This window comes from Lepidothrix coronata, unplaced genomic scaffold (assembly GCF_001604755.1).
Source record: "Lepidothrix coronata isolate B3197 unplaced genomic scaffold, Lepidothrix_coronata-1.0 Scaffold34, whole genome shotgun sequence".
NCBI lineage: Eukaryota > Metazoa > Chordata > Aves > Passeriformes > Pipridae > Lepidothrix > Lepidothrix coronata.
This window is the reverse complement of record NW_016690214.1, coordinates 6,073,613-6,101,397: the sequence shown is the minus strand read 5'-3', so window position 1 is coordinate 6,101,397 and position 27,785 is coordinate 6,073,613. Positions and strand designations below refer to the sequence as shown.

The 27,785-nt window shown below is 50.5% G+C and overlaps 3 protein-coding genes and 2 non-coding genes across 5 annotated transcripts; 3 read left to right on the top strand and 2 right to left on the bottom strand.

The window, feature by feature from the left end:
• Positions 1 to 6,819: 6,819 nt before the first annotated feature.
• KCTD2 (potassium channel tetramerization domain containing 2) lies at positions 6,820 to 16,907 on the bottom strand. Its single transcript, XM_017811824.1, has 6 exons — positions 16,647 to 16,907; positions 15,191 to 15,299; positions 14,486 to 14,577; positions 13,735 to 13,830; positions 10,808 to 10,933; positions 6,820 to 10,088 (listed from the first exon to the last, which is right to left on the bottom strand). The coding sequence occupies exons 1-6, from the start codon at positions 16,905 to 16,907 to the stop codon at positions 10,059 to 10,061; spliced, it is 714 nt and encodes a 237-aa protein (XP_017667313.1). The 3' UTR covers positions 6,820 to 10,058.
• Positions 16,908 to 17,023: 116 nt separating this feature from the next.
• ATP5H (ATP synthase, H+ transporting, mitochondrial Fo complex subunit D) lies at positions 17,024 to 19,842 on the top strand. Its single transcript, XM_017812192.1, has 6 exons — positions 17,024 to 17,067; positions 17,716 to 17,845; positions 18,464 to 18,560; positions 19,038 to 19,109; positions 19,436 to 19,498; positions 19,632 to 19,842. The coding sequence occupies exons 2-6, from the start codon at positions 17,724 to 17,726 to the stop codon at positions 19,761 to 19,763; spliced, it is 486 nt and encodes a 161-aa protein (XP_017667681.1). The 5' UTR covers positions 17,024 to 17,067; positions 17,716 to 17,723; the 3' UTR covers positions 19,764 to 19,842.
• Positions 19,843 to 20,799: 957 nt separating this feature from the next.
• Positions 20,800 to 24,728, bottom strand: LOC108495776 (5-hydroxytryptamine receptor 3A-like). Its single transcript, XM_017811822.1, has 9 exons — positions 24,683 to 24,728; positions 24,324 to 24,484; positions 23,796 to 23,840; positions 23,590 to 23,699; positions 22,814 to 22,980; positions 21,898 to 22,061; positions 21,546 to 21,756; positions 21,201 to 21,320; positions 20,800 to 21,044 (listed from the first exon to the last, which is right to left on the bottom strand). Exons 1-9 carry the CDS (start codon positions 24,726 to 24,728, stop codon positions 20,800 to 20,802), a joined length of 1,269 nt encoding a protein of 422 aa, XP_017667311.1.
• Positions 24,729 to 25,948: 1,220 nt separating this feature from the next.
• TRNAR-UCG lies at positions 25,949 to 26,021 on the top strand. The gene has a single exon. It is a non-coding gene; the product is annotated as a tRNA-Arg (tRNA).
• Positions 26,022 to 26,239: 218 nt separating this feature from the next.
• On the top strand, positions 26,240 to 26,312 carry TRNAR-CCU. Its single transcript has one exon. It is a non-coding gene; the product is annotated as a tRNA-Arg (tRNA).
• The last annotated feature ends 1,473 nt before the right edge of the window (positions 26,313 to 27,785 follow it).

The window sequence follows — 27,785 nt, the reverse complement described above, 5'->3', positions numbered from 1 at the left end:
CTTTTGCTTTACCTCTGCTTAGGTCTAGAACTTCTTCTGAGAGATCCCAGTTTTGATTTCTCTGAGCCTGGCAGCACAAAACGTATTGCAATAGCATTCCCCATCCTCTCCACATGAATAAACATGCACAAAATAATAATCTCTGGCAGCTGGATGAGCTCAGAAAAAGTGCCCATAAGGTCACTGCACAGCGCAATATTTATTTAGCACTCAAATTGTGGTTTTTTCCCCTGAAACAACAGCTACATTTAGGTCTTGTGTGCAGCTTTAAGGATGAATAATAGTTTGATTTTGCTCATTATTTCAAATATGCCATGGTGGCAGAAAGTTAGTTTCATACCTCAGGCTGAGACCAGAATTGGTCAAACGAAGGGCAGCGCCGCGTGGCTGCCGCTCATCCCCGCTCAGCTCATGGCCCACGGTCAGACACTTCTGCTTCAGTAGCGACTAAAAGCTTTGATGAAGTCTTTTGCAATATTAACCTAGGCATCATTTCTGTAAACAGGGCTCTTATGCCGGCTGGCTCACAGCCAGAAATGAGGAAAAAAAAAAAAAAAAAGGCTGGGAGCAGAGGGGGGCCCGTGGGAAGGGGCTCTGAGATGCAAATCACGGTGGTGGTGCTCAGCACACTTTAATCCTTTGTCCACTTTAGCTGGGCGCAGATAATGCAACTAATTCAAGTGCTTGTCTCTCTGGTGTGAATTAGCTGGATGACAGCCTAAAACCTCTCCCCGGCAACAGCAAACCTGCAAAAAAAGGCAGAAGCACAGCTCCTCTCTGTTCCCAGCTGCCCTGTCCAACTCTTGAGTTTGTCCAGCAGATTCCTGGCTCCCCTCACATCTCCCTGGGCGCCTGCTCACTGGGGAGGACTCTCCAGTGGGGCTGCAGACCCCATGGCTTTCGTCCACCTTCTGGCTGCAGGACACCTTTTCCCCTGGGCAGCCCAACCTGCACAGTTGCTGCAAGGACCCTGGAGATGTGCTACCAAGTGCCACAGGACCTCCTCACTGCCTTCTGCCTGCACAAAGGTAAAGGAACAAGTTTGTTCCAGCGCTGGCTTAGCCGGCTGTGCCACACCGAGCAACAGCAGCAAACCCTTGGATTAACCCTTCCAGGGCAACCAGAGAGGATGGACAGTGTGAATGTGGAGGGATAGGTGTGTGTTCTCCTGCTCCTGCGGGCTTGATGCTCTCAGACAACCTGCTCCTGGTGCTGAGCAGTCAATGTGACAGACCAGGGACACCTGCGGAACACGGGCAGATTTTCACACACGCACGTGACCATCTCATGCTAATGGTGTTGGGAATAGGGTTGGAGTTCACAGCAATAGCCACACCTGGGTGCCTGCTGCAAACACTGTGCTTTTGTTGGGAGCAGGGGAACTGGTGCAAAGGTGCTTCGCTCTCCCAGCCCGTGCAGCACCTGGGGACACAGAGTGTGCTGGATGGGACATGGGAAGCACACTGCCTGTTTCAGTCTTTCTCTCCAGTCACTGTCTGCCCTGATGAGCTAATCCTCTCTTGTTCACATCTGAACATTATATCCTCTTCTTCCAGTGACCCCCAAGGTACCAGCATTCAAACCTTCTTGGATTTCCCCCACTGGACCAGCCCTAGTAGCTGTTGTTTGTGGCAGCAGACCAGGAGTGCTCACACAGTGACTGTCCCTGCTTCTTCTGTGCCTCAGTTTCCCTCAGTTGCAAAGGGGGACAAGCAGCTGCTGGGATGAGGGCTGCTGGTTCCTCCCTGCAAGGCCAGGCCAAGAGACACAAGGGGCTGGAGCATTTATGTAGCTCACCTCAAAGGAAGAGGTTTACATTTAGCAAATTCAGTTTTATATTATGCAAATAAGGGTGATAATTATATATTGTCTTCACTAATGGCTTGCAGCTGGTGGGCACCTCTGTGGGGAGATGAGCAGGCCACTTCTCTCCTGCAGCCACTCAGGAGGGAGACCCAGCCACAGAGTCCAGCAGGGAATTCTGGACTGTGGCTGGGGAGAGGCAGAACCTCTGCCCCCAGCAATGGGGCTTGGAGGGGTGTTCAGGGACCAGACCATGCCTGCAGCTTGGGAGCAGGGGTGGGAATGGAGAAACAGGTTTCCTGCTTCTTCCTTTCCAGCATCCTTCTGCAGCCCACCTCAGCCCTGGTGTGCACTGGATGTGTATTTTATGAATGTGTAAAATAAGCCTCATGCACTAAGGGAGATGTTTACTGTAAACTGAGCGAGGTGGTAAACTCCTTTTTGGGGTCAATCAGTGTCTGTTGGGGGTAAGAAAGCCAAGCACTACTCTTGGTAAATACCTTTATAAGTGACTTTTTAAGTACCTTTCCATCCCAAGACCTTGGCTTGCTTTGCCATCCTCTCCCATGTAGCTTGCATTATATTCCAGCTGACTTTTCCAAGGTCACCCAGCAAAGGGACAGAAGAGAATCCAGATTTAGCTCTGATTAAGGTGTTGGCCCAAGTGGTGCAGCCTGGCCCAACACCACAGGCTCGCCTCTGCCGGATGTCACTTGTCAGCAGTCGCTTGCAGCCCTCAAGGGACAGGCTGTGCCTGGGGCACAGTGGGGGTGGCTGCAAATCCCTGCTCTTTGCCTGTCCTTACTGGCACATGATGTCTCAGTAAGCCAGTCTTGAGCTCAAGAGCCTCAGCAGCAGTTTTGGGGCTGACCATGTCTTAGGGACATGTTTTAGTGGTGGCCTTGGCAGTGCTCTGTTAACAGTTGGACTCGATGATCTCAAAGGTCTTTTCCAACCCCAGTGGTTCTGTGCTTCTCTGTGCCTGGAAACCAAAGTGCAGATGCCTCAGAGCTTGCAAATCACTTTTGAGAAAGACCAATTGAATTTGTTCCAGAGATCCAGATTAGCAAATCCTCTGGCAGATTGAATCTCACAGAGGAAGTGGGGGCAGGGGGATGCTTGGTTTGGGGTTTTGTTTTTTGTTCAAAGCAAGAGAAAGTAAGTGACATTTCAGCTGTGGGATTGCAGAGCTCTTTGGGGCCAGGAGCTGTTCCTGCCCCACGTTCAGTCACGAATTAAACTCCTGCTCTGATCCACCCCTAAAACCTAGGCAGATCCAGCAGTAACTGAGCCCTCAGAGCACCTGAAAACAGATTCCTGAGGCTGGACAGGATCTGGACAACCCTGGCAAAACCCCTTCAGACCAGCTCTGCTGGTGCTGAGAAAAGGGGGCTGTACCAGGGCTGAAGTGCTGGTTTATCATGTTTCCCCAGCAGTTCCCATAGCGCCACTCCCACATCCTCCTCCTGCAAAAGGCATCAGGGTCCTGCCTGCACTAATTGGTCTTCATTAGCCCGACCAGCAACATCTGTGTCCTCTTCCCACACCCTCTCCATCCTCTTTGATCCCCAGCTGCATTTAAGCCCAACTCCTTGCCTAGGTTAGTCTTTGCTCTGTCTCACTGCTGCTTTCTGCCCTCCTGGGTCAACTTTGGATCTGCCTGGCTGCTTTGTGCTCATTAGTCACCAACAACGTGGGTGTAAGACCAGGTGAGAAACCCCCTTTTTGGGGCTAGGTTTAACGGCCATTAGCCAGTGTGGGGATAACACAGCTTAGCCTGGAGATGGCAAATGGGAGCTGAGGAGGCAGCTGGCACCAGAGCGTGCTCTGACAGCTCCCTTTGCCCTGCAAGAATTCAGCAAGATGCAGCTTGTCCCTGTTCTTTATCCTGGTGGCAAATCTCTGGCTGGTGGGTGGCTGCAGGTGGTTTGTGTGTGTGCTGGCCCTTGCCCTCCTGACTGCCACCAACCCTCTGGTCCCTGGCTGTGGCTGTCCCAGAGCCTGCGCTTTGTGCAGTAGGTGCAGTGCCAAGAAGGGCAGCATTTCCTGAGGCAACAGGGATGGCTCTGGAGATGAGTCTGAGGAAGACATGCTTGCGTAAACTCATGCTGGAGGTGGCTTTGGCTGGCCTGGTGTGACACCCTGACCTGCCACATTGACCTGCTCTGCCCTGGGAGTGGGCAGAGAGAGGGACTGATGGTGGCACAGGGTACTCAGACAGATGGAGGCCCTCGATAGGAACCTGGCTGAGGTTATTGAGAATACCTGGAAGCTGCTGGTGCTTTTTTTTCCAGTAATTTCCCTCATTTGTGAAGGTGAGGAGGGTGATGTGTTCCCTGGAAAGTGGGCCTTTTGAAGAAATGGAGTTGGCTTGTCATTAACTGCAGGAAAACTGCAGTAGGTGAGGATGTGGCAGAGGGAGGCGACAGTGGGCTGTGTTAGAATCCAACTCTGCTGCATCCCATCTCTTCTATGAATTGACACTGGGGGCTCTGAGCAGTGGCTGAAGGTGGTTCCCTCTAACAAGCCCTTAATTTTCATTTAGTTGGCTTTTATTAATAAGGAATAAGTGACTTAGTAGGAGAAGGATCAAGAGGAGTGTTTCCTTGTGCCTGGCCGTTGGATCCTGGGAACAGGTGGAGGAGGTTGTGGGGGGTTGAAGCATCCAGAACTTGTGGAGCATGGTTTTTAGAAAGCCAGCAGGATTTTGGGCTCCAGTTTGCCAGCTTTGGCTGTTTAGCTCCCAGCAGGTGCTCTGCCATCCCAGCCAGGCCTTGCTCAGATCTCCTGTCCAAGGACAGTTTCTCCAAGGTAGGTGTGGGTGATGCCTAGAAGTCACAACAGGGTAGGAAAGGCGATCCAGCAACGTAGTGTCCACACATAGGCTCTTCCTGCCCACATCCAGAGGGATCAGGATATTCAGCTTCGTGATTTCTGGAAAAGGAAAGGCAGGAGCTCTTCATCCCACTGGGAAGTGCAGATCACTGTGTGCCTTAAGGGTTGTGTTATCTGGGTTGTGTGTGGAAACAGCTAAATGTGGCCTTGAGCCTTTGTTTTGTGGGCAAATCCCCTTTGGTTTGGCAAATATGATCATCCACTTCTTTATTTTTACGTGTTTCTCTGCATTCAAATTTTAGATGAAAACCCACTGGAACACTGGGATGAGGGTTGCCATTTGTTAGGTGTTTCCTAGCCCCTTAGTGTCTAAATCTGCCTGCTTTTTTTGAGATGTGTTGAACTCAGGGCCCAGGTTAAAGGCCTGTCTTCTTGCTTGGTTGCCCAAATGGTTTTCCTCATTTTTAGCCACTGTCATTTGAATTCATCAAGATCACTGGTGCATGTTTTCCTAGCTGTGCTGAAGGACCTGCTGCCCAGACTGCCCTGAGCTCAAGGATTTTCTTGGTGACACAGAGACCAGCAGAGCTCTCAGCTCACTGAAAGTCTGTTTGAGACACATGAAACTTGAGGACTCCTTGCACTTCAGATTGATGATGGACTTGTAGCAGACTCCCATCTGCTGAGGTCTGGGGAACCCCTAGGGATAGGTTGCTAATAGGAAATATTGCCAGAAGGTCAAATATCTTTTAGATGAGCCTTTGCTCACCCATTACACCACAATCTGAAGGCAATCACTAGGGCGCTGCAGCTCCTTTACTGTGGTTTGGAGAAACCAAAGTGTTTCTCCAGCCCTGGAAGCGAGAGCGTACGTGGCGAGAGGGTTCTCTGCCTATAAGAAGGTTGGGTTAAATCTTCAGTAACTGCCTCAAAACCAGATCCAGGTGGAAGGACATGGCTAAGGTCCTTGTTTCCCAAACAAGTTAGTAAGCTGTGTGGAAAATATCTGCATGTTTCCTGTCTGCAGAGAGATCTGGGTTGATTACTTTGTGCCATGTGAGGGTGGGTGGGTCAGTGACAAACTGACCTTCGTTTTTATGAGAGCCTGAGGCAGAGCAGAAGAGGGGATGGAGGCGTTGTGCAAGATGCACGTGTGGCTGTGGCAGGACCTCTGCACAGCTGGGTTTCACCCTCCCACATGTGTGTGGAGAGGGGAAATGCAGCCACAGCTTCCACTGCTTTTTGCCGGAGCCCCAGGCCAAGCAGTCGGATGCTGAGAGGTGCCTAAACCCTTTCCTATCTTTTATGTCTATTATGGATTCCTCTTTGTGCACAGACATGAGCAGGCAGGTCAGAAAACCAAATTATTAGTTATATTCCAGGCAAAACTGGCAGGGGCAATGCTGGGGTGACTAATGGGAGTGTTGAGGGGAGGTGAGCACCAGCCCCAGGGAGCCAGGTGGCCCCTGGACACAGCATGGGGGCCAAGGGGTAGCCTGAGCCTCTCTTTACACAGGAGGCTGTGGAATCACCCCTTTTCCAACAAAGAAAAGGCTGATAAAGGGGTTTTTCAGTCGCTCTGCTGCAGCTCGGATGCATGCACTACTTACTTTGTGGCTATCGGAAAATCTCTGATGTTTTATTACTCATCTCTTTCCCAAGCACCTGGCAAAGCCACATGGAGAATTTATTTCCCCCAGTTGCTTCTGGCAGTAGAAGGGACCAAATCCTTCCACGGGCAGATAGTAAGTTCCTTGGGTGTTTTTGTGGTGCCATTCACCTCCTGCTTTGGTGGTGGTCCAGAGTCAAGTAGGGGTTTAGCAAATGAAAATTGACAGAAAAAAAAAATCCTCTTCTTTTCTTAGCTACTCACATTTAATGGTATTATAAGTGTTCTACTTGCTTGTGGTTGTCAGTGGAAATGGTTAAGATAAATGTGGAAGTTTACATTCTTCTGTATAGCAGATCAGAAACAAGCTCCAGTTCTGCCTTTGTCTCTGAAAGTAGCCTAGGAGGACTCCAAAATCTCATTAGATTCTCCTTTTGGCAAACCATTGTTAAAAATGAATTGGAGCCAGAAGCAGGTACCTAATTTCCACACTTCTTCCCCCATACTGCAGTTATCTGTGTGTGTGAGGTGGTGCAGGGAAAGCAGGAGGCCACAGACCGGCCTTCAAACTCTTCAAACCCCTTGCAGAATCTTTATTGAAAAAAGATAAATAATCACAGCATCTCAACTGTTATTCAAACACATTTAATAAACAAAGAGAAACAGTAGCAAAGGGCACTGACATGTGACAAACTGTACAAAACCTCCGGGGAGGAGCCCACGGCCCGGCTGCTCCGGCCCCCACCCCGCAGCCAACCAGGCCCCCTTCGCCTCAGCCCACTCAGTCACCCCTGAGAAAAATCGATTTTTTTTAAAAATGTGCAGAAACAAAGACACTTCAAGAGGTTATTTCCAGTCTTGCCACAACGGAACAACTTAGGCCACTGGGAAAGTTTAAAGAAAACCAAAGTGTCATACGCTCCATTCCCAGGATTAGCGCTTTAAAGTGAACCTTCCCAAGAGGCACAAGCACTCTTGGACAGCCAGTAGACCTACCCCTGCTTACCTACTCTACTCACCACAACATGCTACACCTTTTTTTAGAGTGAATGGGACAAATTTCATCCTAATTCAGCACTAGTTTTGATATAGTTGTGACTGAGTGAAAGGCAATGGACAGAAAAGCCCTGTTTAAGCACAGAAGGGATGCAACTGGTGCATAATGCTGAGACCAGCCCTGGTCCCAAGGTAAAGGTGACCTAGCATAGTCAGGGAAGGAGAAATCCTCCACTGGGAATGTACCTACTCTGGACAGACTTCACACCTGGTCCTAAACACCGCCCAAGAACTCGAATTTCCAGTACCAGTGATTGGTTTTCTACCATAAACTTGTTCTGTCGAACTTAAAAAGACCCAGAGAGTCTCTGGTCCCCTGGCACCTCCTCCCTGCTCAAAGAGGAGGGGAAAACCGAGATGCAACTCTGCTGGTCTTTCTTGTGCATGTCAGTTCAACAGCTGTGCCATTCACCTGGTAACTTTTGGCTTTCTGTGGATCAGAGGGGACAGCAATGGCATCACTCTGCATCAGGCAATCCTCTGCTGGGCTTCACTGAGGTGCTCAGGTGGCAGCAATGTGACAGAAGCATCTTGACCAGTTCCTGTTGCCTTTAGTTTGATATTTCTTGACCAGTTCCCAGAAACTCCCTCCTCTGAAGAAGGGGAAGAAGACAGATGAGAGTGTTAAAGGGCTTTTTAGGCTGCTAACTTGCATATGTGTGCTTCTTGATTTCTTAGCTGTGAGCACAGACAATGACTGAGGCTACAAGATGCACATAGAGGAGAGAGATCTATACACATCACAGTGTTGTTCAGGCCCAGCCAAGGTGTGGTCTGATCACACCAACACAAGCTCACCACGTTATAAACAGGGAAGGTGGAGGGCAGAAGAGCTGGGCTCTCCAGCGTGATGACAAACCAGCTGCGATTCCACAGCCCGTAACCGACACAATGTGAATCCAAAGACATTTGGTACAGCCTGTTGTTACCAGGACTAATTAGCACAGACAATTCACCAGTCTGTCTTGAGAATGGGGCCAAGGCTCCACCGGAGGAGGTACATTGGCAAAGCAGGATGGAGAGGACAGGCAAGAGAGAAGGACTGAAGAGAGGCAGAGCACAGCAGTGCCACTCGGTGTCTTTGCTGCACGACTTGGTCGCTGAACTGGTTGTTGGTAATGCTGCTGCAAGGCCTCATCAGCAACAAGTGGTAAGATGGGAAACCTGCCTGATTCTATCTCAAAACTTTCAGGAGACAACAGGTAGCTGAAGGCCTCCAGAAAGGGGCCCAACTCCTCAGTCCAGGTGAGGAATTTTCTGATTCCTTATCAAGAAACATCTGCTCTGAGCTTATCAATGTCTGTGAATTCCAGCGTCTCTGAAGCTTTGCTGTAATGTCAGTTTGGGATTTGACTGAAAATGACCCAAGTGCCAGGACACCTGGGCTACAAAGAACAAAGCCAGGATGAAAGGGGGAAAACATGCAGCAAATTCCTATGAAATTCCATTTACCAGACTAGGAGGAACATGCCCTTGGTTAGGGGTGGCACAGAGAGGAACCAGTGACTGCAGTTTGGCTAAGATTAGAATTCAAGAGAGGCACAAACGAACATTTTGCACATCCATCCAAGGCATTCCAAAAAAAGAAAAAAAAAAAAGAAAACAGAAAGAAAAGTCACAGAAGTTGACACATCACTTTGGACAAGAAACAATACAACAGTTTGGCAACTTTTCACCAAATTCCCCCACCCCAGCTCTGTGATGTCCCTCTGTAATTTGAGGTGATCTCTTAAAGGTGGGGACGTGAGGGGGCTGCAGATAATAGGGGATCTCCTCCGCAAAGGATCTCGAGGGGTCAAACCAACCTACCTGCCTGCTACAGTACAAAAGAAATTCTGCCTGAAGCCCTCCCTGGTGAGAGGGAAGGAGACAGCCCACGCTGCTGGAGACAAACAAGGCAAAGCTGAACTTGGCAGCAACAAGTCCCTAAACCTTGTGACTTCGCACCAGGCTAAGATATGGCCCTAGCAGGGTATTGGAGGGGAAGATGTCACCCCTCTTCCTCTGTAGAGAAGTGTAAAGGACAGAGCTATCACTATTTTGGGTGAACACAGGCCTCTTTGTTTGCATGCAAAGTAATGGGCTTTGGAAAATGCCAGGAGCCCACGTGTAATAGTGTTAACAGTGAGACCTGTGGCAGATGCACACACCTCTCCCCTCCCTTTAGATCTAAACTCAGCTCTTAGGAGTTGAACAAGGAACAAATACAAAGCAAGGATGGAAAAGTCTGTGTGGGTTTTTTTAGGAGTGGTTGTTTTGTTCCTCCTTTTAAAGCCCTGTTCATCTGATTAGGGGAGGAAGGGGGAGCATTGCAAGGTCCCTGAACTTTTCTGGTGTCGGACCTGGGTGCAAGAAATGGCACAGCTCAAATACAGATCCTCCCACCCACACCAGCCTGTGGAAGGTGGGACTGATTACAAGGGCCTGAGGACCTGAGCAACCTCCACAAAGGCTCTGACTGGGAATCCGGCCCAGCCATTGTTGGAAAAATTCAATACAGCGCTGGCCAAGAAAACAAAACAAATACTTGTGGAAAGGACCATCCAGCTGGAAGAGTCTCTCCCTTCCTCGGTCTCCGGGGTAAAAGGGAAGCCTTTGGTTATGACCAGAATTATTTGCCACTGGCAGGACAGGCTTGGCTTTGCTTTGCATTAGCTTGGTTACTGTACAAGGGCCGGTTGCTCTGCGGAGAGATGCTCTTCCCAGCTGGACTGCCCTGTGACATCCGGGAGTTTGAACGGAGTGGACACTTGAATTACATCCGGGATCCTCGCTCCTGAAGAATCTGGAACAGGAGAGACCTTCTGTGAAAACCTCAGACAACTTTAGATGCAAAAGTTCACGTTCAGAGTCCTTGTTTTTTGCAGGGAAAGGAAACATGGACTGATGTGAGAGGAGCTTGCTGGCTTTTGTGCCACCACAAAACAACTGACAGGCTGGTTAAAGTTGAGGGAGCCTCTTTACTAGAAATCCTGCTCAGCTGCCTGCCAGGAGTTAAGGATGTCACCTTTTGTTTTTATCCTGGGGAAAAAAAAATTGCATTCATAGAATGGTTTGGGTTGGAAGGGACATTAAAGCTCATCTTGTTCCACCCTCCTGCCATGGGCAGGGACACCTTCCACTAGACCAAGTTGCTCCAAGCCCCATCCAATCTGGCCTTGGACACTTCCAGGAAGGAGAGGATTGAAAGAGAACAAAAACCTTGTTTCTCCCTGCAGCATCCTTCAACCACAAAATGTGACTGACTTCGAAGGTCTTTGGTACTCTGTCCTCCTTTTCCAAGTTTCTCTTTCCTCCATTTTTTTTGGTCTAATTTGAAGTGTACAAAGAGCCTCAGCTCCTTTCCTACAGTAAAATGTGAAATCTTCCAAGAGGGGATGATGCAGGAGGAAACAGGACAGCTGGTACACAGAAGTGCTGCTGCAGATTATGGATCTGCTGGTGCAGGAAGGGTTTCTCTTTCACAGGGGAATTCAGGTCGATACACCTGAGCAGGTGCCTTACCTTGGCCTTCTCACTTGGCTCCTTGACAATGCCATTGGTAGAATTGTTGAGCTCCCTGGACACAACACAGAGGAATTCTGCCTGGTCTTCATTTCCATAGTTATAGGAAGATCCAATGCTGATCAGCTGTGCAACAGGAGACAGCCAAGGTAACTATCAGTAAGTCTTTTAACTGGTAACTAGGCAACTTTTAACTAGGTAACTATAAATAAGGCTTTTGCTTTATTCCTAGAATTGCTCTTGAGGTAGGACTGTCTCAGGAGATCTGTTCTGGACCTGCAGTTCCCTGCAGCTTCCCGTGTGTGTGTAAGGCAGGGACACAGCCGAGCTCCACGGCCCTCTAGTGGCACCTGGAGCCCCACGGAGGAATTCCAGCGTGAAACTAATGCTGGACACAGCAGAACATTGGCCAGTTTCTGAGGGTGGAAAAAGGAAAAACAGATTGTGCAACACATAATATCCAGCTCACTCAGATGTGGGCAGGCAGTGCAGGTTGCCTGGTCCACACTGAACTCAGCTCTCAACCTGCCTGGTGACTCTAATGTGGAAATGGGAATTCTTTACCTCAGGCAGATGTTGGATTAACTGGAGACATGTGGCAAACCAACACCATCCTTTCTATAGATGCTGTCAAGATGGAGCTTGGTATCTGTGTAAATGGGATTATATTCTATTACTGTTGTGTTGAGGGTGTCTGGACTCGATCCAAGAAATCCCATCTGTCTCATTTATCATTATTACATTAAAAGAACATCCCAGAGTGCAGAGCTAATTTGTCATTTACAACTCAGTTCTGCTTCCCAGAGAATAAATCTAAGTCATCTGAAGGAAGCAACATGAGTCTTATAAACTGTGTGTACCCAGGAAACTTTAGTGTGCAGTGTGCACCCCAACTTCCATGTCCTAATGGATTTTAGAACAGTCAGCTCTGTATTTATGTATAAACAGATGCAGTCAACAGCCTTCCTAGAGAGATCAGCATCTGTATGGTTACAGTGCAGCTGCAGGAAGACTTGGGGGGCTGTTCTACTGACTGGCCTCCAGTGTTTTTAACAGGTTCTGATGTTTGTGCCAAACATAGACACGGGATAAGAAAAGGTATTTTGCTTCCCTGTTCCCTGTCTTGACTATTTAAGCTCTTGGATATTTCAATACCACAAGCCACTATTTACTCAACAAGTTTTGTGAAGATGGCAATTTTCCAGAGTACTGAAGTGCAGGTGGGCAGGAGAAAAGATTTTGATTTTAAAATGGCAAATTTCTGTTCCATCCTTACTGTAAGCAAGACTGAATGGCAAAAGGGAGAGAACCTGTCTCTTCTTAGAATCCAAGCATGACAGACAATAGGTTGCAACAGCTTTTACCACTTCTGGTTTTCCTGCAGGTTTCTGAACCAGATCTTTGGGTGTTTTAAAGTGACTGGACCCAAAGAGCTTGTGCAGGGAATGCCTGCTCTGTTCAATCCCTGGCATCCAGGCTGGGATTTAGCAACAGGCTCTCTGTCCCCAGTCTGTAGATCTGTTGCAGTCTTTCCTAACATGTCTCTGCCTGCCAAGTGCTGTGGTTTGGGGAGGGGAGAAGCTGTGCTGGGTTGCACATTATGGGAAAGACTGTGGCAGCAGGCCCAGGCTTTGAGCAGGGCCCAGTTCAGCACGGGACACATCCCAGGCTGCATCACTTCCCTGTCCCTGCTCTGTGACCCAGTCTGGGCCCTCTCACAGCTCTGTGAGCCCTAACCAAAGCACTGTGTCTGTCCTGTTCAGGCTGCTGCCCTTGGAGGGGGTTGAGCTGGATGCAAGCCCTGGGGAGGGCAAGAGCAGCTCCCGATGGTGGGAGCGTGCTGGAATGGGAGGTGCAGGAAATTTTCCTGGTGCCTGTGGTGGACAGGAAGGGATCTCAGTGGTTTGTGCAAAGGTTGTGGATGGAAGAGGGAGAGAACTGGAAGGAACACACCAGCATTTGCCTGTAATGGGTATCTTTTCCTTGAAAAGGAAGATTAGGAGAGATCTGAGGGTACAGATTCCCATGAAGGGCACTGCCTGCAGCCTCAAGGTTTTGGGGGTGTGTACATGGATGTGTGAAAGGCAAATTCTGGTAAGTAAATTGTTGGGCAGCAAAACCTGGGTGTTGGAGAACTGCATTTCCATGGAGCAGTGAGTGGCTCTTGGTCACAAGGTTTCACTGCTGGCTCACAGGGGCAGGCTTTTGGCTGCCTCTCCACTATGGAATAGGAGTTTTCAGGCATTACAGAACAGATCCATAGGAACAAGAGATGCAAAGTGCTTTTCCTAATCCTCTGTCTTGCTTTGTGTCAGCACATCTCCCACAACATCGGGAAGACACTGCTGAAATCCACAGAGCCTATTTTTAATACAGTTTCTTAACAGAGCAGTAACATGCAGGCCAGCTGGCTTCCAGTCCTCTCTCCTCAGAAATCAGAGAACTGTGTTTGATTCTAGAAACCAAATCTGGAACTAACACCATATGCAACTGCAGTGACACCCAGCCCCAAAACCAGCTGCATTGCAAAGGCATCTGCAGGAAGTTCTCGTGACACTCAGTGCCTCTTTAGCAAATGCAAGAGTTGTGGCTTTGAGCTTCCAGAAAAGTCATGCTGTGGTTTTTCACAGCTCTAGTAATTTTCCTGGATAAAACTGTTGTACCAGGGCCTGGTGTATGTGATGAAATGCAGAAGGGAAGAATTTCTCTGGGATTTGACAAGGATACAAGAAGTCCCAAGAGAAAATTAAATCTCCCTTGGCAGTTTGAGTGACTTCTGCCCTTCCCTGTCAGTGACTGGACACAAGTGCACTGCCCAGGTCAGGCTGCTTATTCAGAAGAGCAGACCAGGGTGAAGTGCAATTCAACAGTAAACTCTGCTTATTCCATATCCAGCTTTCAAATCTGCCACTCTTTGGTAACCGTACCTGTTCAAACTTCCACCCGTCGGACATGGTGGACACCATCTGTGTGAGCTCTTCCTCTTGGCACTGCAGGACTCTGTACACATGCTTCACGGGTCCCTAGAGCATGGGGAGTAATTGCTGTAGTTTAGTAATTACTGTACTATCAAGATAGAAGTTCATAAGCTTCTCCTGCTCTTGTCTTACTGAGGAATTCAGAGCCCCACAGGCTTTCTGAGGTTTCATCCCACCGATTTCAAAACATACACATTTGGCTGGCACGCTTCTCTTAAAAGCCTTCTAGGTGTCTAAGGGCCAGGGAAAGCAAATCTTCTTTGGCTTTCAAAGCCACTTGCTGCTTTTTGAAAACATTTCTGAAATTGAATCTACTGGGTGTGTTAATATCAGCTGAGCATCAAGGGGAAAACTGCCACAAGAAGACAGATTTAAAGGGGAAAAAGTGGTTTAGAGAAGGAAGAGTTCGAGCTGTTCTTTACCAAAGCAGTATGTTTTGCTTTATAACCACCCATCTCTGTCCTGGCCCCTCGTGTGTAACTGTCCCTTGCCTTTCCCTACAGTGCTATGAGATGACTCAGTGGTCTGTGCTTTAAAAAGCCATAATGGACACTCTTTCCTAGCCATGCCCTGGATCCACCTCACAGCTCTTATCCCCCTGTTACTACTGAACCAAAGAGCTGCTACTGCAAGGTCTGCAGCCACACTTGTCTTTCTGTGCTCCAGACCTGACTGACTCCACAACCCCAATGTGCATTACTTGAGAGGTCCTGTTCTCGTTGTCCCGTATCCGCTCCTTCACCAGCCGCACGAGGGACGCGATGTTGTAAAACTCAGCTTCTTCCAGCACCCCTGGCAGAGGAACCCAAAGCAGAGACAAATTCTGTTACTTTGCACAGGGTAGAATGAAGATGATTCTGCTACAAGGATGGTAACACCTTCTCCCGACTCCAAATCCAGCCGAGATGTGAGAATCCCAAATGCTGAACAGACTGTGCCAGCCATCTCCTGCTCCCAGGCTGGGAGAAAATGCCTGACTAGCTGTCACCTCCCTTTGTGACTTAGAGGATCTTTAAGGAAAATTATTCCCCTTTCCCTGGGATTATCAGAAACCTCGTGGTACAGGATTTTATTCACCCAGCCCCATTAAGGGAAAGCCCCCAGAGCTGCCTGCTCGGGGAGAACCACAATCTGTGAGAGGGAGATGGGCTGTGACAGACCTTGGGCTCAGCAGGACAGTGCCAGGGTGTGCTGTGAGCTGCAGCTTCTGGGAAGACATGGGATCTGATGGTTCAATCCCTGTTAATGAGCAGTTAACAGTACTAACTAACAGCATCCCTGGGGAACGTGGTCGCTCGCCCCTCGGCAGGGCAGGAACTCTGTGCACTGGGGCTGGTCTCTGGTGAGGGCACTTGGATGAGCTGTCCAGAAGCATTTACAGTTTTTCCTGGTGTTTTTCTCTTACCTTCCTCTGCAAGCTCCTTGTTTATGATGAGCTTCCCGTGCCGGAGGTAGTTCAGTATCGGGCCAAAGTACGTGGGGTCCCTGTCGATGAGATACGCCCCCGTCTCATCCTGAGGAACAAAGGGAGGGTTCAGTGGTACCAGGACAAATTAACTCAGCTTAACACAATAAACTGGACAGCTTCCCTTTGAGGACCTGGATTCATCTGCTTGTGGGAGGTGTAGGAATGATGCCACATTTAAACCAACGTTTTTCTTTTTCAGTATCTGAACTACCAATGTCACAGCTCAGCAGCTCCGGGAGATGCCTCACACAAACCACTTGTGCAGACAGGGCTCGTACACCCAGACAGAAAAGGAGGGCTTAGTTTTTTCTTCACTGCAATAATAAGAACCAAAAGCTGGCAGTTGAGTTCTGCCTAAATTTGTTCTCCAACCTGGTTTAACCAGGGGGCTCTGCAAGAAAATGGGATCTCCAGTTCCAACTAAGGGCACTTGACAGCTAAAGTAGCTCAGTTTTTCCTTTCCACTCTGCAAACACACTGCAAAGCTCCAGCCACATCTCCAGCAACACAACAACTACTGGCATTAAATAACTCACAATTCACAGCTGTGAAAGCATCTCTTGAGCAGCTCTGAAGCACTGACAGACCCTGTGCAGAATTCATATTCCTCTCTTAGATCACTGTAAACCAACATTTCTCCTGCCAATCTGCTCTAAAGCAACAACTGTGCAAACCCACTCTGAAGTGTCACCTCCTCTCCTTAATGATGCTGCTGATTGTGATCAAACTACCAGGAGATATCTTTTGATTAAACTCTGAATGGAGCAGCAACAGACCTGACTAATTCAGTCTGAACCACCCACAACATATTTACAACATTTTGTGTAGCAGATCCTGGGGAAAACCTGCAAATTACAGGAATAACAGTTTGCAAAATCCTTCTGACAAACTGCAGCGACCTCAAAACTATCCAGGAACGTGCACCGTGATCTTTTATGGGAGCAAAGTGAAAGACATTCAAAAAAGAACCACAGACATGCTCAGGGTGAGAAATCATAAAATCCCTGCTTCTGTAACCACTGTTACAGTGGGAAGCGGCAACACTGTGGGAAGCTGCTGGCTGGAGTCACCGTGGGAGGTGGAGGGATCAGAACATGCGGAACCTGCGTGTCACAGGCACGAGGGTGACGAGGATTTTGGGGATGCCACAAGCTTCGTGACCGTGGAATGCGAGGGACAAGCAAATGGTGTGTGACAGAGTGACGTGTGGGACCGGGAGGCCGCTGTGCAGATGGGCCCATCCACACGGCGGGGTCCGGACCCGCAGGGCCCCGGGGGCGCTGCCCCGGGTGACACCGGCTGCCAGGGGTGCCACCTCGCCCGTGGGACGGTGACACTGGCGGCCGTGGCGGGTCGAGGAGGGGCTGTCCCGGTGTCACTGCCGCGGCCTCACCTTGTCGGAGCCGAGCTCGGGCCCGTCCTGGCAGCAGAGGCGGCACAGGAAGGACTTGGGCTCCCGGCACAGCGTCTGCCGGGTGCTCACGAAGTACGTGCCGCCCACGTTCAGCCGCACCCACTTGGAGGCGGCGGCGGTGGCGTTGGCGGCGGGCGGGTTCGGCGCCCCTGCGGGCCCGGCCGCGCGCGGGCTGGGCGGCCCCGGGGCTCCCCCCGGGCCCGGGCTGGGCGTGCGGCCCCTCGGCGGCCCCTCGGCCATGGCGGAGCCTCAGCGCCCGCCCGGCGCCATCGCCGCGTCCGCCCCGCGACACTTCCGGGGGCCGCGGAGGGATTCCGGCGGGGCCGCGCGCTGATTGGGCGGCGGGGTGGGACGAGGGCGGGGCTTCCGGCGGCGCGCGCGGCGGGGTCGGACGGTGAAGGTGAGAGAGGGGACCCGGTACGGCCGGGAAACGGGAACGGGGGGAAAGGGGACCCGGCACCGCCGGGACTGCGAGGGGAACGCGAACGGGAACGGGAACGGGCAGGGCCTGCGGCTTGGGGGGGCCGGTGAAGGTGTGGGGGGGTGGGGAGCGGTGTGAGGTCCCGGCGGGGCTGAAGAGCGGCCCCAGTGCCCCCCGTGCCTCCATTCCCCCGTGTCCTCATCCCCACCATGTCCCCGTACCTCCATGTCCTCTATCCCTTCCATGCCCCCATCCCGCCGTGTCCACATTCCACGGTGTCCCAATCCTCTGCATGTCGCCATTAACCCCAGTACCCCGACCCCCCCGTCCTGATCCTCCCCGTGTCCCCATCGCCATCCCCAGTGTCCTCATTCACTCTGTGTCCCGATCCCACCATGTCTCCATCCCCAGTGTCCCGATCCCACCATGTCCCCATCCTCAGTGTCCCCGTTCACCCCGTGTCCCAGTCCCCCTCGTATCCTCATCCCCACCACGTCCTCATCCCTAGTGTCCCGGTCCTCTCGAGCCCCAGCCCTCTCGTGTCCCCATCCCCGGTGCCCCGATGCCCCCGTGTCCCCATCCCCGGTGTCCCCCCGTCCCCGTTCCCACCGCCGTGTCCCTGCCCAGGTCTCACCATGGCGGGTCGCAGAGCTGCTCTCAAGGCCGTGGACTGGGCGGCCTTCGCCGAGCGGGTCCCCCCGAACCAGCGGCCCATGTACAACGCGCTCAAGACCCGCAGCGACGCCCTGACGGCCCGGTGAGTGCCCGCCCGGCCCCCGGAGAGCCCGCCCCGCTCCTCCCGGGCCGCTCAGCCCCCGGCACAGCCCCGGTGTGAGTGCCGGGACTGACGCTGTCTGTGGTCCCGCAGGAGCGTCCCGGCAGGTATTAAAGCAGGTCACCTTGAGGCAGCCGGTGGCTTTTTTTGGCAAATCATCTTTAGTTAATCTTCCCCAGGGTAAACCCGTGGCTGCGGGTTCGCGAGAGTGCTTTGCTTTGGCGCGTTTAGGACATTTTAGGAGCTTTGTTATTCTGTTAAGTGCTGTACGGATTCACGTGCAGTTCTTGAATCCTTAGTTTTCAAATCCTTCAGCGTCCACTGCCTGATACAGGTGACTACTGCAATTGATGTTGCTGATTGCCTGAGGCTCAGTGTTGTGAAACTGCCCCCTCTGTCCTTCAGGGAGCTTCAGAGGTGCTGAGTGAAGCAGGGCAGAGCAGCAGGCTGAGCTGTCTGTCCAAAGAAGCCTGTTCCAAGGGCAGAGGGACTTGCAGAAATGGCTTGTTGATGGCAAACCCAAAAATATTTAAACTAAACTCAGCAGGCTCTCCTGGCTCTCAGGTCAGTGCTCATGTCTGTTGTCCTCCATCCCTTCAGGTTGGCAGCGCTGCCAGAGAAGCCTCCGGCCATCGACTGGGCTTTCTACAAGGCTAATGTTGCCAAGGCTGGCATGGTGGATGAGTTTCAGAAGAAGGTCAGTCTCTTTGCCAGCTGGAGCAACCTCTCTAGAGGTTTCATTGGGTGGTGTTGAGAGGAAAACACCAGGATTGGCAGAAGAATTTGGTTTTGTCACTGTGAAAATTTGCCTTCCAAAATTGTGAGCACCCACTGACCTCAGATGGGTCTGAGAGCTTTGTCCTGGGGGAAATAAGTCTGTGATAGGAAAAATCTTTGGTGTTAGACCTTCCTGCTCCCTTACAGTGCTGTGATGAATGTGTGGTATTGGGTGTCATAAGGGTGGTGGGCAGGACAGAGGAGAAGGCTGGAAGCTCCTGGATGAGCGGTGCTGCCTGGGAGGGTCATGGGACAGCTGCACTGATCAGCTTTAGCTCATTAACCTACATGGTTGTGGGCAAATCCTGGGAAGAAAGGAGGGAATGCTGCATATTCTCGGTGTGAATGATTATTTCAATCAAACAAGCCTTATAAAAGCTTGTCTTTCAATTTACAGTTCAGTGCACTGAAGGTTCCTGAGCCAGTGGATACCCAAAGTGCCAAGATTGATGCCCAGGAGAAGGAAGCTGTAAGTGTTTGAACCATTCCCTAGTGCTGGGGTTTACTCTGCCTTCTGTGAGGTGGGAAGGGATGTCCTGGATGTGCCTTCATGGGCACAGCCTGAGCCAGAGCACAGCTCTGCCCTTCACTGGTGTCTGTCTCCGGCTTTCAGCTTAACAGGGGCATCTCTGCACAGGGAAGGGTTTGGCTGTTTGGAATTTGATTGAGATTCTCCCACTTACCCAGTGTAATGATGGTGGATTTTAATGCCAGTTTAAAGCACGAGGGTACAGGTTCACCCTGGGTCACTGTCATCATCACAACCCCGTTCACCGTATCTTCTGCTTTCCTCAGGCCAAGAGCACTGCTGAGTATGTTCAGGCTTCCAAAGCTCGGATTGCCCAGTATGAGCAACAGGTGAGGCTGGACCTTCCTCGGGGAATATTGTCTGTAACCCACCCTGGCACACCCCTTGTTCTCACCTGTGTGTGCTCTGCTCCTTCTTGCTGAGCAGTGACTTGTAACGTGCCTGTCTCTGCTTCCACTGCAGCTCCAGAAGCTCAAGAGCATGATTCCCTTTGAGCAGATGACGTTTGAAGACTTGCATGAAGCCTTCCCTGAAACCAAACTGGACAAGGAGAAATACCCATACTGGCCCCATAAGCCCATTGCTGATCTGTAAACCAGTCTGGGAGCTGTTCAATGACTGTCAGACTCAATGATCTTATAAATAAAGAGCTTTCCCTCCTGTCTGTGGCTTAGATCTTAGACATGAGTTTTGAGAAAGGTAGAGCAATACACCAACTTGCAAATATCCCACTTTTCCTCAATTTTTTCTTTTCTACTTGTGAGCTTGTTTTTGTAGCAAGGACCAAGATCCCACCCTTAGCTGCTCATCAAACTGAGTTGTGTCACATCCTCTGTAAGGCAAATAAATCCTCTGTCCCTCTGTGTAACCACAGGGAATGGAGTTCTCCCGGCCTTGCAAGCGGACAGTTGCTTAGAAGTTGAATGGGAGAAGCTTTTTGGGATGCTGGAGTGTGTTTAGCAGTGATCCGTGTTTGTCTGGAGTGTCTCAGGAGTTCTACAGGCAGACATATAGGACTGTTTTCTAGGCTGGTTGTGATTGTTTGGGAGAAGCCATTTGCACCAGGAGTTGAAGGAGTGTTGATATGCTCAGATGCATATAAAAAAAAAGTTATCTTTTAGTTACTTTTTAAAAACATTTAATCCTGGTGATCTTATTATTCTCTCTGTCGTGGTTTTCTGAATTCTGCTGATCTCACTGGAACTCACGGAAACAATAGTACAAACACTTCAGACTTACATTGTTTTATTTAATTATCTGAGGTGGAATTCTTGAATACCTTTCCCCAAAATGTAAGTATCTCAAAGAGCAGGGAATCAACTGCTTTTCCTGTTGGTCACGTTTGAGGTAAGAATTATAGATGGGTAGAGTGAAGGTGTTACCCCAGATTTCACAGTTGTTTTGTTCAAATACCTTCCTAGCCCACAGTAGGGACATCTGTAGTTTTTCTGAACCAGAGTATAAAGCACTACAAATGCAGACCTCAGGCCTTGTGGGTTTGGGTTTTAATTTTATTTAGGCATCCGAAACAACTGCAGCTCTGTGATTCAAGCAAGAAACAAACTACAGCAGAGGGGTCAGAAGTGATACAGTGGGGAACAACTGAACTAGCACTGTGCAGAGCTGGCCTTTAGCTGCTCCATTTTACAGAAATAAGAGTAAAAAAAAACAGGGACAGGAAGAAGTGGCTGTAGAGAAGGACCTTCTCCAGAACTGGCATGAATGAGTTTTGCTCCTGTGGTCGCCAGTGGCCCTTAGCAGGTTGCCCTCCTCCCTGGGCCTTCTTGGGAGGGCTCAGATGCTGGAGACCTTCCTTGGCCAGGTGTGTCACAGGCTGGTTGCGCAGGGGTGTCTTGGCCAGCTCAGCACCCACGTCTGCAGGGAGCAAAGAGCAGTGTCAGCGCAGGGGGGGCTGGTGGGGCCACCACAGCTGGGGCACTGCTTGCCCTGAGCAAACCCACCCTGGCTCAAACAAACCTGCAGTGAAATGCACCAAACCTGCTTTGTTAAAGAGGTTCTGGGTTGTTTTACGTCGCTGGAACCTTCTGAGAACCTTGTCCAAGGGCCGGGATTTGCGCTGCTGGTACAGCAGGAAGAAGGTGTCTAACACAGCCATGATCATGAGCAGGAAGGTGCCCAGGAAGAACAGCACTGCAGAACAGCAGGAAAACGAGAGAAAGCCCTGGATAATTGGCATTTTCTTACGTAATCCCGTCTGCTTCAGTTGCTCAGTGAGGAATGGGGAAAGTCTAACTCCAGAAGCTGATAAACTCTTAGCTGTCCATGACTGCAGTGTTCATAAATGTGTCTATAAACACCCTTCCTTAGGGCAAGTACCTGTATAAAGACCAGTTTTGATTTGATAAAGATGGGTACCTATTACAGGTGGTTTGTTGGAGGAAGTTGGGAGGCTGTTGTTGAGGATCACAGCCAGCATGGAGCTGCCAAGGATGATGGCGATCTGGAAGTTGATTTTCTCCTCAAGAGAGCTGGGTCCAAACAACACAGCCATGTCCAGCAGGTACAGGGCACATGTTGGGAGGATCAGGTTCAGAATGTACAGAGTGGGTCGCCTCTCCATGGAAATCTGTTGAAGAAGATGGGCAAAATTTAGGTGAGCAGGAAGTAACTTACTGCGTTGGCAAATGCTGGTTCCCTAATGTAAAAAATTGTCTTTTTCTTTTTTTGTGGGAAATCAGCGCAATATAATACAAAAATGCTGCCATACCATGTAGGTGATCACAGAAAATCCTTCATCATCCAGGACTTCCGTGTATTCAATGACGCTCAGATTGGTGAACTTCCATTCTCCATCAGTTAGGAAGTAACTCTGGCTGTCTTTCATGCTCTCAGATGCTGTCCGTCTTGACTTCATGACAATGTCTCTTACTGCTTGGGCAGGAGCAGAGGAGGAGAGAAGTTGCAGAATTTAGATATTTACTAGAGGTCAGTTATTCCTTTCCCTGTCCCACCCGACAGAGGGTGGGTGCAGATGGGGAAGGGCAATGTTTCTTGCACTGCTGGGGTTTCTTAGCCCATCAGGGAGAAATTAAAAAAGACTCTGGGAAAGAGTCTTGCCCAGGAATGTGAATCTGGGGGGAAATCCCTGGTAAGTCAGGACTGTTGTCCTTTTTTGGATGGGACCTGGTGGGTTTTATGTCACCTCTGCTTATATTTCAACCCTTCCTGTTGGGATAACTCTGACTGCAGTTTGGATTATTGAAACTGTCCTTTTAATAGTTGGATTTGTTGAGCCTAGAGCTCTTTTCCAACCGTACCGATTCTATGATTAATTTTCTCTCATTTCCATGGCTTTCAGGTGGGTTTAAAGATCAGTCCTGCAAAATTGTATGTGAACAAGTAGCAGTTTTCCAGGAAGGCTCCTGGTCTCTTGGTTTGTAGAGATCAATCCTGGGAGGGACTTGCCACAGAACATCCAGATTCTTCCAGAGATGTTGCTTGGAAATGTGCCAGAACAGAATGGCAGTGTTTTAACTCATTTTCCCTGGTCTTGCATGACCTCAGCCCTGCAATGTGAGAGTCTGGTGCTGCTCAGGAACCCAGGAGTTACCAGGGTCCATCTCATCTATTCCTCCCTCTGCAAATTCACCCCAGAGGTGGTAAAACTGAGCCTGCAGCTGTACCTGGGTAGAGAAATGAAGCTATACTCAAGTTGCACGTCTGGGTGTCAAAGGGGAACTTGAGGATTATCAAACTGCACGTCAGGGTGACCTGGAGGGGCCGGGTGGAGTTGAAGGTGCCGTTGTGCATGAGGACCATGTAATTCATGTCTGAGTTTTGTCCATCCACTCTGCAGGAAACAGAAAGGGAGAGCAACTGAGCTCTGAGATGCTGCCTGTGCTCAGTCCCACCCAACCCTGGCTGTGACCACTCTCTTGGGGGGTTCTGTGCCATCACCCAGCCATGGGATGCAGCAGTGAGGAGAGGAAGCCAGGGCTGGAAAAAGGGCTGGTGAGTGCCTTGGGACTAAGGTTTGTTGTAATTCTGCACCTCCTAAGCAACTTCTGCCTCTCTGCCCTCTGCTTCCATTCTCACCTGGAGCGGGGGCTCATTGCCTCTCCCTCCTTCCCTCCTCTGGAGAACTGTTTGTGGTGCCCATCCCTCTGTCAGACCCTCGAGCTCTGTCCTGTATCTTTCCACACACTGCTAAGGGTCACTTTATTCCACAGCACTCCCGGTCTCTGCTGTTGCCTCAGCTTCAGCTACAGCCCAGAAAGGGCATTTCTGGAGATCTCACAACATTACAGAGCCACAAAGTGCTTTGTATAAACCGTGGTCACCATTACTCTAAATTACGAGGTTCCTGGTTACAGAGAGCTCATGGGAACAACTTTTAGCCATATGAGTTTATCCCATTTCCTACAATAAGCCAGTGGATAAAAATGAAAAGGGAACCTACCGCTCTAAGATGAAGATGGGAGGAGACCAATACGTGTCCAGGGGCAGAATGACTTGGGAAATGTTACAGAAATCCTGCGGGTTCCAGGTTGCCAAAGGGTTTTTCCACTCCTGGGGGAAGAAGTTGCAGGAGAGAAATGGGTGCTGGGCTCAGCACCAGGTGTCATGAAGGGCATCACTGGAGAGAAACGCTCTCGAGGCACTTACCAGGTTCAAGATGAAGTAAAAGCTGACTGTTTGGAGCTTTTCCACCTGGAGAAACAAAGGGAGGATATTTGGCTGATTTTCTCAGGTGTATCCAGAAGCCTTTCCCTGTGGCTCCTGCAGTGGACAGCACTGATTGCAGGAACTCGGCTTGGGAGGAGAGCTCGGGGGTTTTGGCCCTACAGCTGAAGAGTAGGAGCAAACAGTCCAAAGGTTTGGAAAAAATAATAGATTATTGCTAACATTTCCATGGTGGTGCCCTGCAAGTGCATTGCTCCATTCAGGAATGCCACAGGGTGTTTTTGGAGCCTGCTACAAAGTAGGCTGCTTGTCTGCGTGTGCCTCTCAACTTTTTCCTGGAAGGAGTGGGAGAAAATACTCCAGATCTTCCAAAAGCGCTTTCAAACAGCAGAAAGCTGAAGAAGAGGAAGGGGCTGATTGTCGTCCCCATGGCCTTGCTGGCAGAAGACTCAACCCCCAGTCTAGCAATTGCCCAGTTTTCTGTTATAAAGAGTAATTTTGGGTCCTTACCACAGAGAGAATAGCCACCAGCATGAAATCCAGCTTCACTTCCACAGGCTCCTTCAGGTTTGCCTTGGGCAGTATGTAGGTGTGCAGCTTGTCGTGAGAGGAGATGTTCAGGTAGTCAACAATGTCATAGTAGGTGCAGAGGTACTTTGGAGCAGTCCCTGCTAGAAAGAGAATTCCACTTGAAACACGGAAATCTCGGGCAGGATCTCAAACTGAGAGAGAGAGAGATGCACCAAAAGAGAAAGGGTGTGGAGCTGTGGATGTGAGAAACATCATTAACACACAAAAATCCCTTCTCCAAAAAAATCCCTAGAGGAGCACAGAATTCCTCAGAGCTTTTCCACCCCTCTTGCTCTTACCTGTCCCAAGAGAAAAGGTGAGGATGGCTACCAAAACTCGCTGCATTGTCTCCTGCTCCCCAATAAGGAGGCGAATGGTACTGTGTCTTATGAACGGGTCCAGAACACGTCATTTATTATGTGGAAGTTGATTTGATATTTATTAATGATGGATGGATTTTTGTAAATAGAAACTAGACAATTTATGTTTTGGAAGGAAGGATTTGCTAATGGTTTGCTGCACTCAGCTGGCTCTTGGGAGCCTTTGGTTGTGGTAAAGGAAAAATAAGGTCATTAAAAAAAAATCCAACAATTTGAGGGAGAGGAGAAGAAAGGGCCCATTCCCACAAAGAAAAGGCAGGGAGCCAGAGCTACTCAGAAGCAAATTTTGTCTCATTTATAGGGCTGAGAGTCTGCTGAGAGTCCACTGAAGTGGAAGAAGAATTAGTGCTTGTGTGACATGAGGAGTGCTGGGGAGGAGAAGGAGAGGCTGCTCTCCTTTGATCCTGGTCCTGCTCCATAGCACCCCACACCATGTCCTCATTTCCCAAAGCACTGAGCCTTTCATGCACCCATGGATTTTCTGGTTCTGCCTCCTTGCTGATCTCCTGTGCTCCTGACCCTCTTCTCCAAGTCCTCACTGTTAAGATGAAAGGCTCAGAGATTTTGGGGTTTTTTTCTCTTTCCCTCAGCCACCCTGCTCTCCATCTCTGCCTTCTTTTTCCACTGCCATTCCAGCCATGTCTCCAGGTACTCGAAGTGATGGTTCCTTTGTGGGAGAGTGACTCCAATCTTTGTGTGCTTGAAAAGTCCTGTCCTGCTGGGAAGTCATGGATGGCACCTTATTACTGTGGCCTCTGTGTCAGAGGTAGAAGGTGGGAAGTGTGTGGGCTCTGAGACGGGGTTTGAATCAGACATAAGGGGCACAAGGACTCGATGATCATTGTGGGTCCCTTCCAAGCCAGGATATTGCCTGATTCTGAGATTCTATGACTGGTCCAAGCACAGAAATTGCTGTCTGCAAGTCCCACACTTGATTCCCACCTGGAAGCAGATTTCCCTGTGGCAGTGGATGGTCCTTCCCCAGCCATGTCCCCTGCCATCCCCTCGTGTCCCTTGCCATCCCCTTGTGTCCCCCACAGCCCTCCGTGTCCCCCCCGTACCCCCGTGTCCCCCACAGCCCTCCGTGCCCCCAGCGTGGCTGCTGCCCAGAGCTCGGGGGGTACCCAGGAGGGGCGGGGGGCGATGCCGGGCGTTGGCAGCATCACTGGGGGGCTGCAGCGCAGCGACCGCGTGGCCTAATGGATAAGGCGTCTGACTTCGGATCAGAAGATTGAGGGTTCGAGTCCCTTCGTGGTCGGTCCTTTTTTCCGCCCCCCCTTCCCCTTACTTTTAAACTATCTTTTCCCGCTTCTCCCCTGGCGCCTCTCTCCCTCCGCGGGGTGAAGGGGAAAGGCGGACCCAGGCTCGGCCCCGGTGCGGCCCTGGGGTCCCCCCATCCCGCAGGTCCCGCGGGTGGTCCCGGGGCGGGCGCGGGGTCGGGGCCGTTCCCGGGGGCCGGAGCGCGCACCCTGCGCAGCCCCAGTGGCCTAATGGATAAGGCACTGGCCTCCTAAGCCAGGGATTGTGGGTTCGAGTCCCATCTGGGGTGAGCCTTTCCCTTTTGCTGCTGCTAACCCCATATCTGCGCTCTTTCTCCCCGTTTCAGCGCCGCCAGGCCTCCTCCTCCTCCTCCTCCTCCTGCTCCTGCCCCGCGGGCACTGGCTCTGGCTGCTTGGTGGGAAGACTTTCCCCAGTCCGGTGGGAGATGCCAGCTAAGGAGGTTGATGCACCGGGAGAATCCAGAAGTGCTGATCAACGACTCAGTCTGAGCACGGCACCAGAGAGGGAGGTCGGGGTGGTCCATGGCGTGTTTTGGGGCAGCAAGATCCCCCCGGTAGCTCCAGGCTCTCTCCCTGTGCCAACAGCTGCTGCACGTGATGCTGACAGGTGAGTTGTCTGCTCCAGGTCAGTGGTCCCTAATTTAGATACCCTGGGAATGGGAAACAATGAGGAGCAGCTACAAACTGCCCCAGGCTGGTTTTGCGGTCCCACGTTCCCAGTGCTCAAGTGAGGCTTTGACCGAGGGAATAACAACCAGCTTTGCCTTGGGACTTGTGGATGAAAGGATGGGTTTTGGAGAGGTGTTAATAAAAAGGCTGATTTTTGGAGGGGTGTTAACGAAAGGCTGATTTTTGGTGGGGTGTTAACGAAAGGCTGATTTTTGGTGGGGTGTTAATGAAAGGCTGATTTTTAGTGGGATATTAGTGAAAGGATGGTTCTGGCTGAGGCATGGACATCCTTCAAGGTGTCTCAGAAGGTGCCAAAGCAGAGCAATTACAGCTGTTTAATTATCTTTGTCTGAGCAGAGCTGGGTCTGTGTTGAGTCAGGGCTGAATAGGGAATTTCAGATGTACTTTTACCCCCTCCAGGTGCTCCCTATATCATCGGCTGCATCCAAGTCCCAACAAGAAGCCCATCTATGCTGGGGCATGACCACCTTGCAGGTGTTACCCAAACCTGTTCCCGGAGCAGGACAAGCTTGGATGGGAAGGAAGTTTTACTCTGCCAGAAACCACATCTCCATGGAGCGCTGGTCATCGGGGTCGCAGCGTTCGGCTGTGCTGCCCTGGGACCAAAGGCCTCCCCGTAAGTGCCTTTGGGATAATGCCCTCTCAGATTTGTGGCATTAAAAAGCTGCTTGGAGGGTCTTTTCCTATGGAGTTAATGGATTTTAAAAACCAGCTGTGGTCAGGGCGATATCACACGAGGAAAACATAAAGTGAAGTTTCTTTCTGAGTAGTTTTTCTCTCTTAGGTGTGGGAAGAAAGGGCTCTGCTGCCTGGAAAGCAGCAAGCCTGCCGAAGCCCTGGGCGCTGGACTGCTGATTAAAAATATCTTTCTGCCCTGTGGTGGGGTTTTGGGAAACCTTTTTGGGATTAGATGAGAAACACGGGTTTTGGGAAGAGGAGATGCAGTGGGAGGAGAACGGAGGCAGTGTCATTGATAAGAAACAGGAGGTGAATGAGGTCCGTGGTGTTACACTATTATACTGTAACGGGGCCGTCACTGGCAGCTCAGTGAC

Excerpts from the sequence above, each read along its gene's own strand:
- LOC108495776 (XM_017811822.1), bottom strand. The coding sequence starts at position 24,728 with ATGCAGCGAGTTTTGGTAGCCATCCTCACCTTTTCTCTTGGGACAG. Across the intron at positions 22,981-23,589 it reads CCCATCTTCATCTTAGAGCG|AGTGGATGGACAAAACTCAG; the intron begins GTAGGTTCCCTT and ends TGTTTCCTGCAG. Across the intron at positions 22,062-22,813 it reads AGCTTCATTTCTCTACCCAG|CAGTAAGAGACATTGTCATG; the intron begins GTACAGCTGCAG and ends CTCCTGCCCAAG.
- KCTD2 (XM_017811824.1), bottom strand. The coding sequence starts at position 16,907 with ATGGCCGAGGGGCCGCCGAGGGGCCGCACGCCCAGCCCGGGCCCGGGG. Across the intron at positions 15,300-16,646 it reads CCGAGCTCGGCTCCGACAAG|GATGAGACGGGGGCGTATCT; the intron begins GTGAGGCCGCGG and ends TTTGTTCCTCAG. Across the intron at positions 10,934-13,734 it reads ACGGGTGGAAGTTTGAACAG|CTGATCAGCATTGGATCTTC; the intron begins GTACGGTTACCA and ends CCTGTTGCACAG.
- ATP5H (XM_017812192.1), top strand. The coding sequence starts at position 17,724 with ATGGCGGGTCGCAGAGCTGCTCTCAAGGCCGTGGACTGGGCGGCCTTC. Across the intron at positions 18,561-19,037 it reads TGGATGAGTTTCAGAAGAAG|TTCAGTGCACTGAAGGTTCC; the intron begins GTCAGTCTCTTT and ends TTCAATTTACAG. Across the intron at positions 19,110-19,435 it reads ATGCCCAGGAGAAGGAAGCT|GCCAAGAGCACTGCTGAGTA; the intron begins GTAAGTGTTTGA and ends TGCTTTCCTCAG.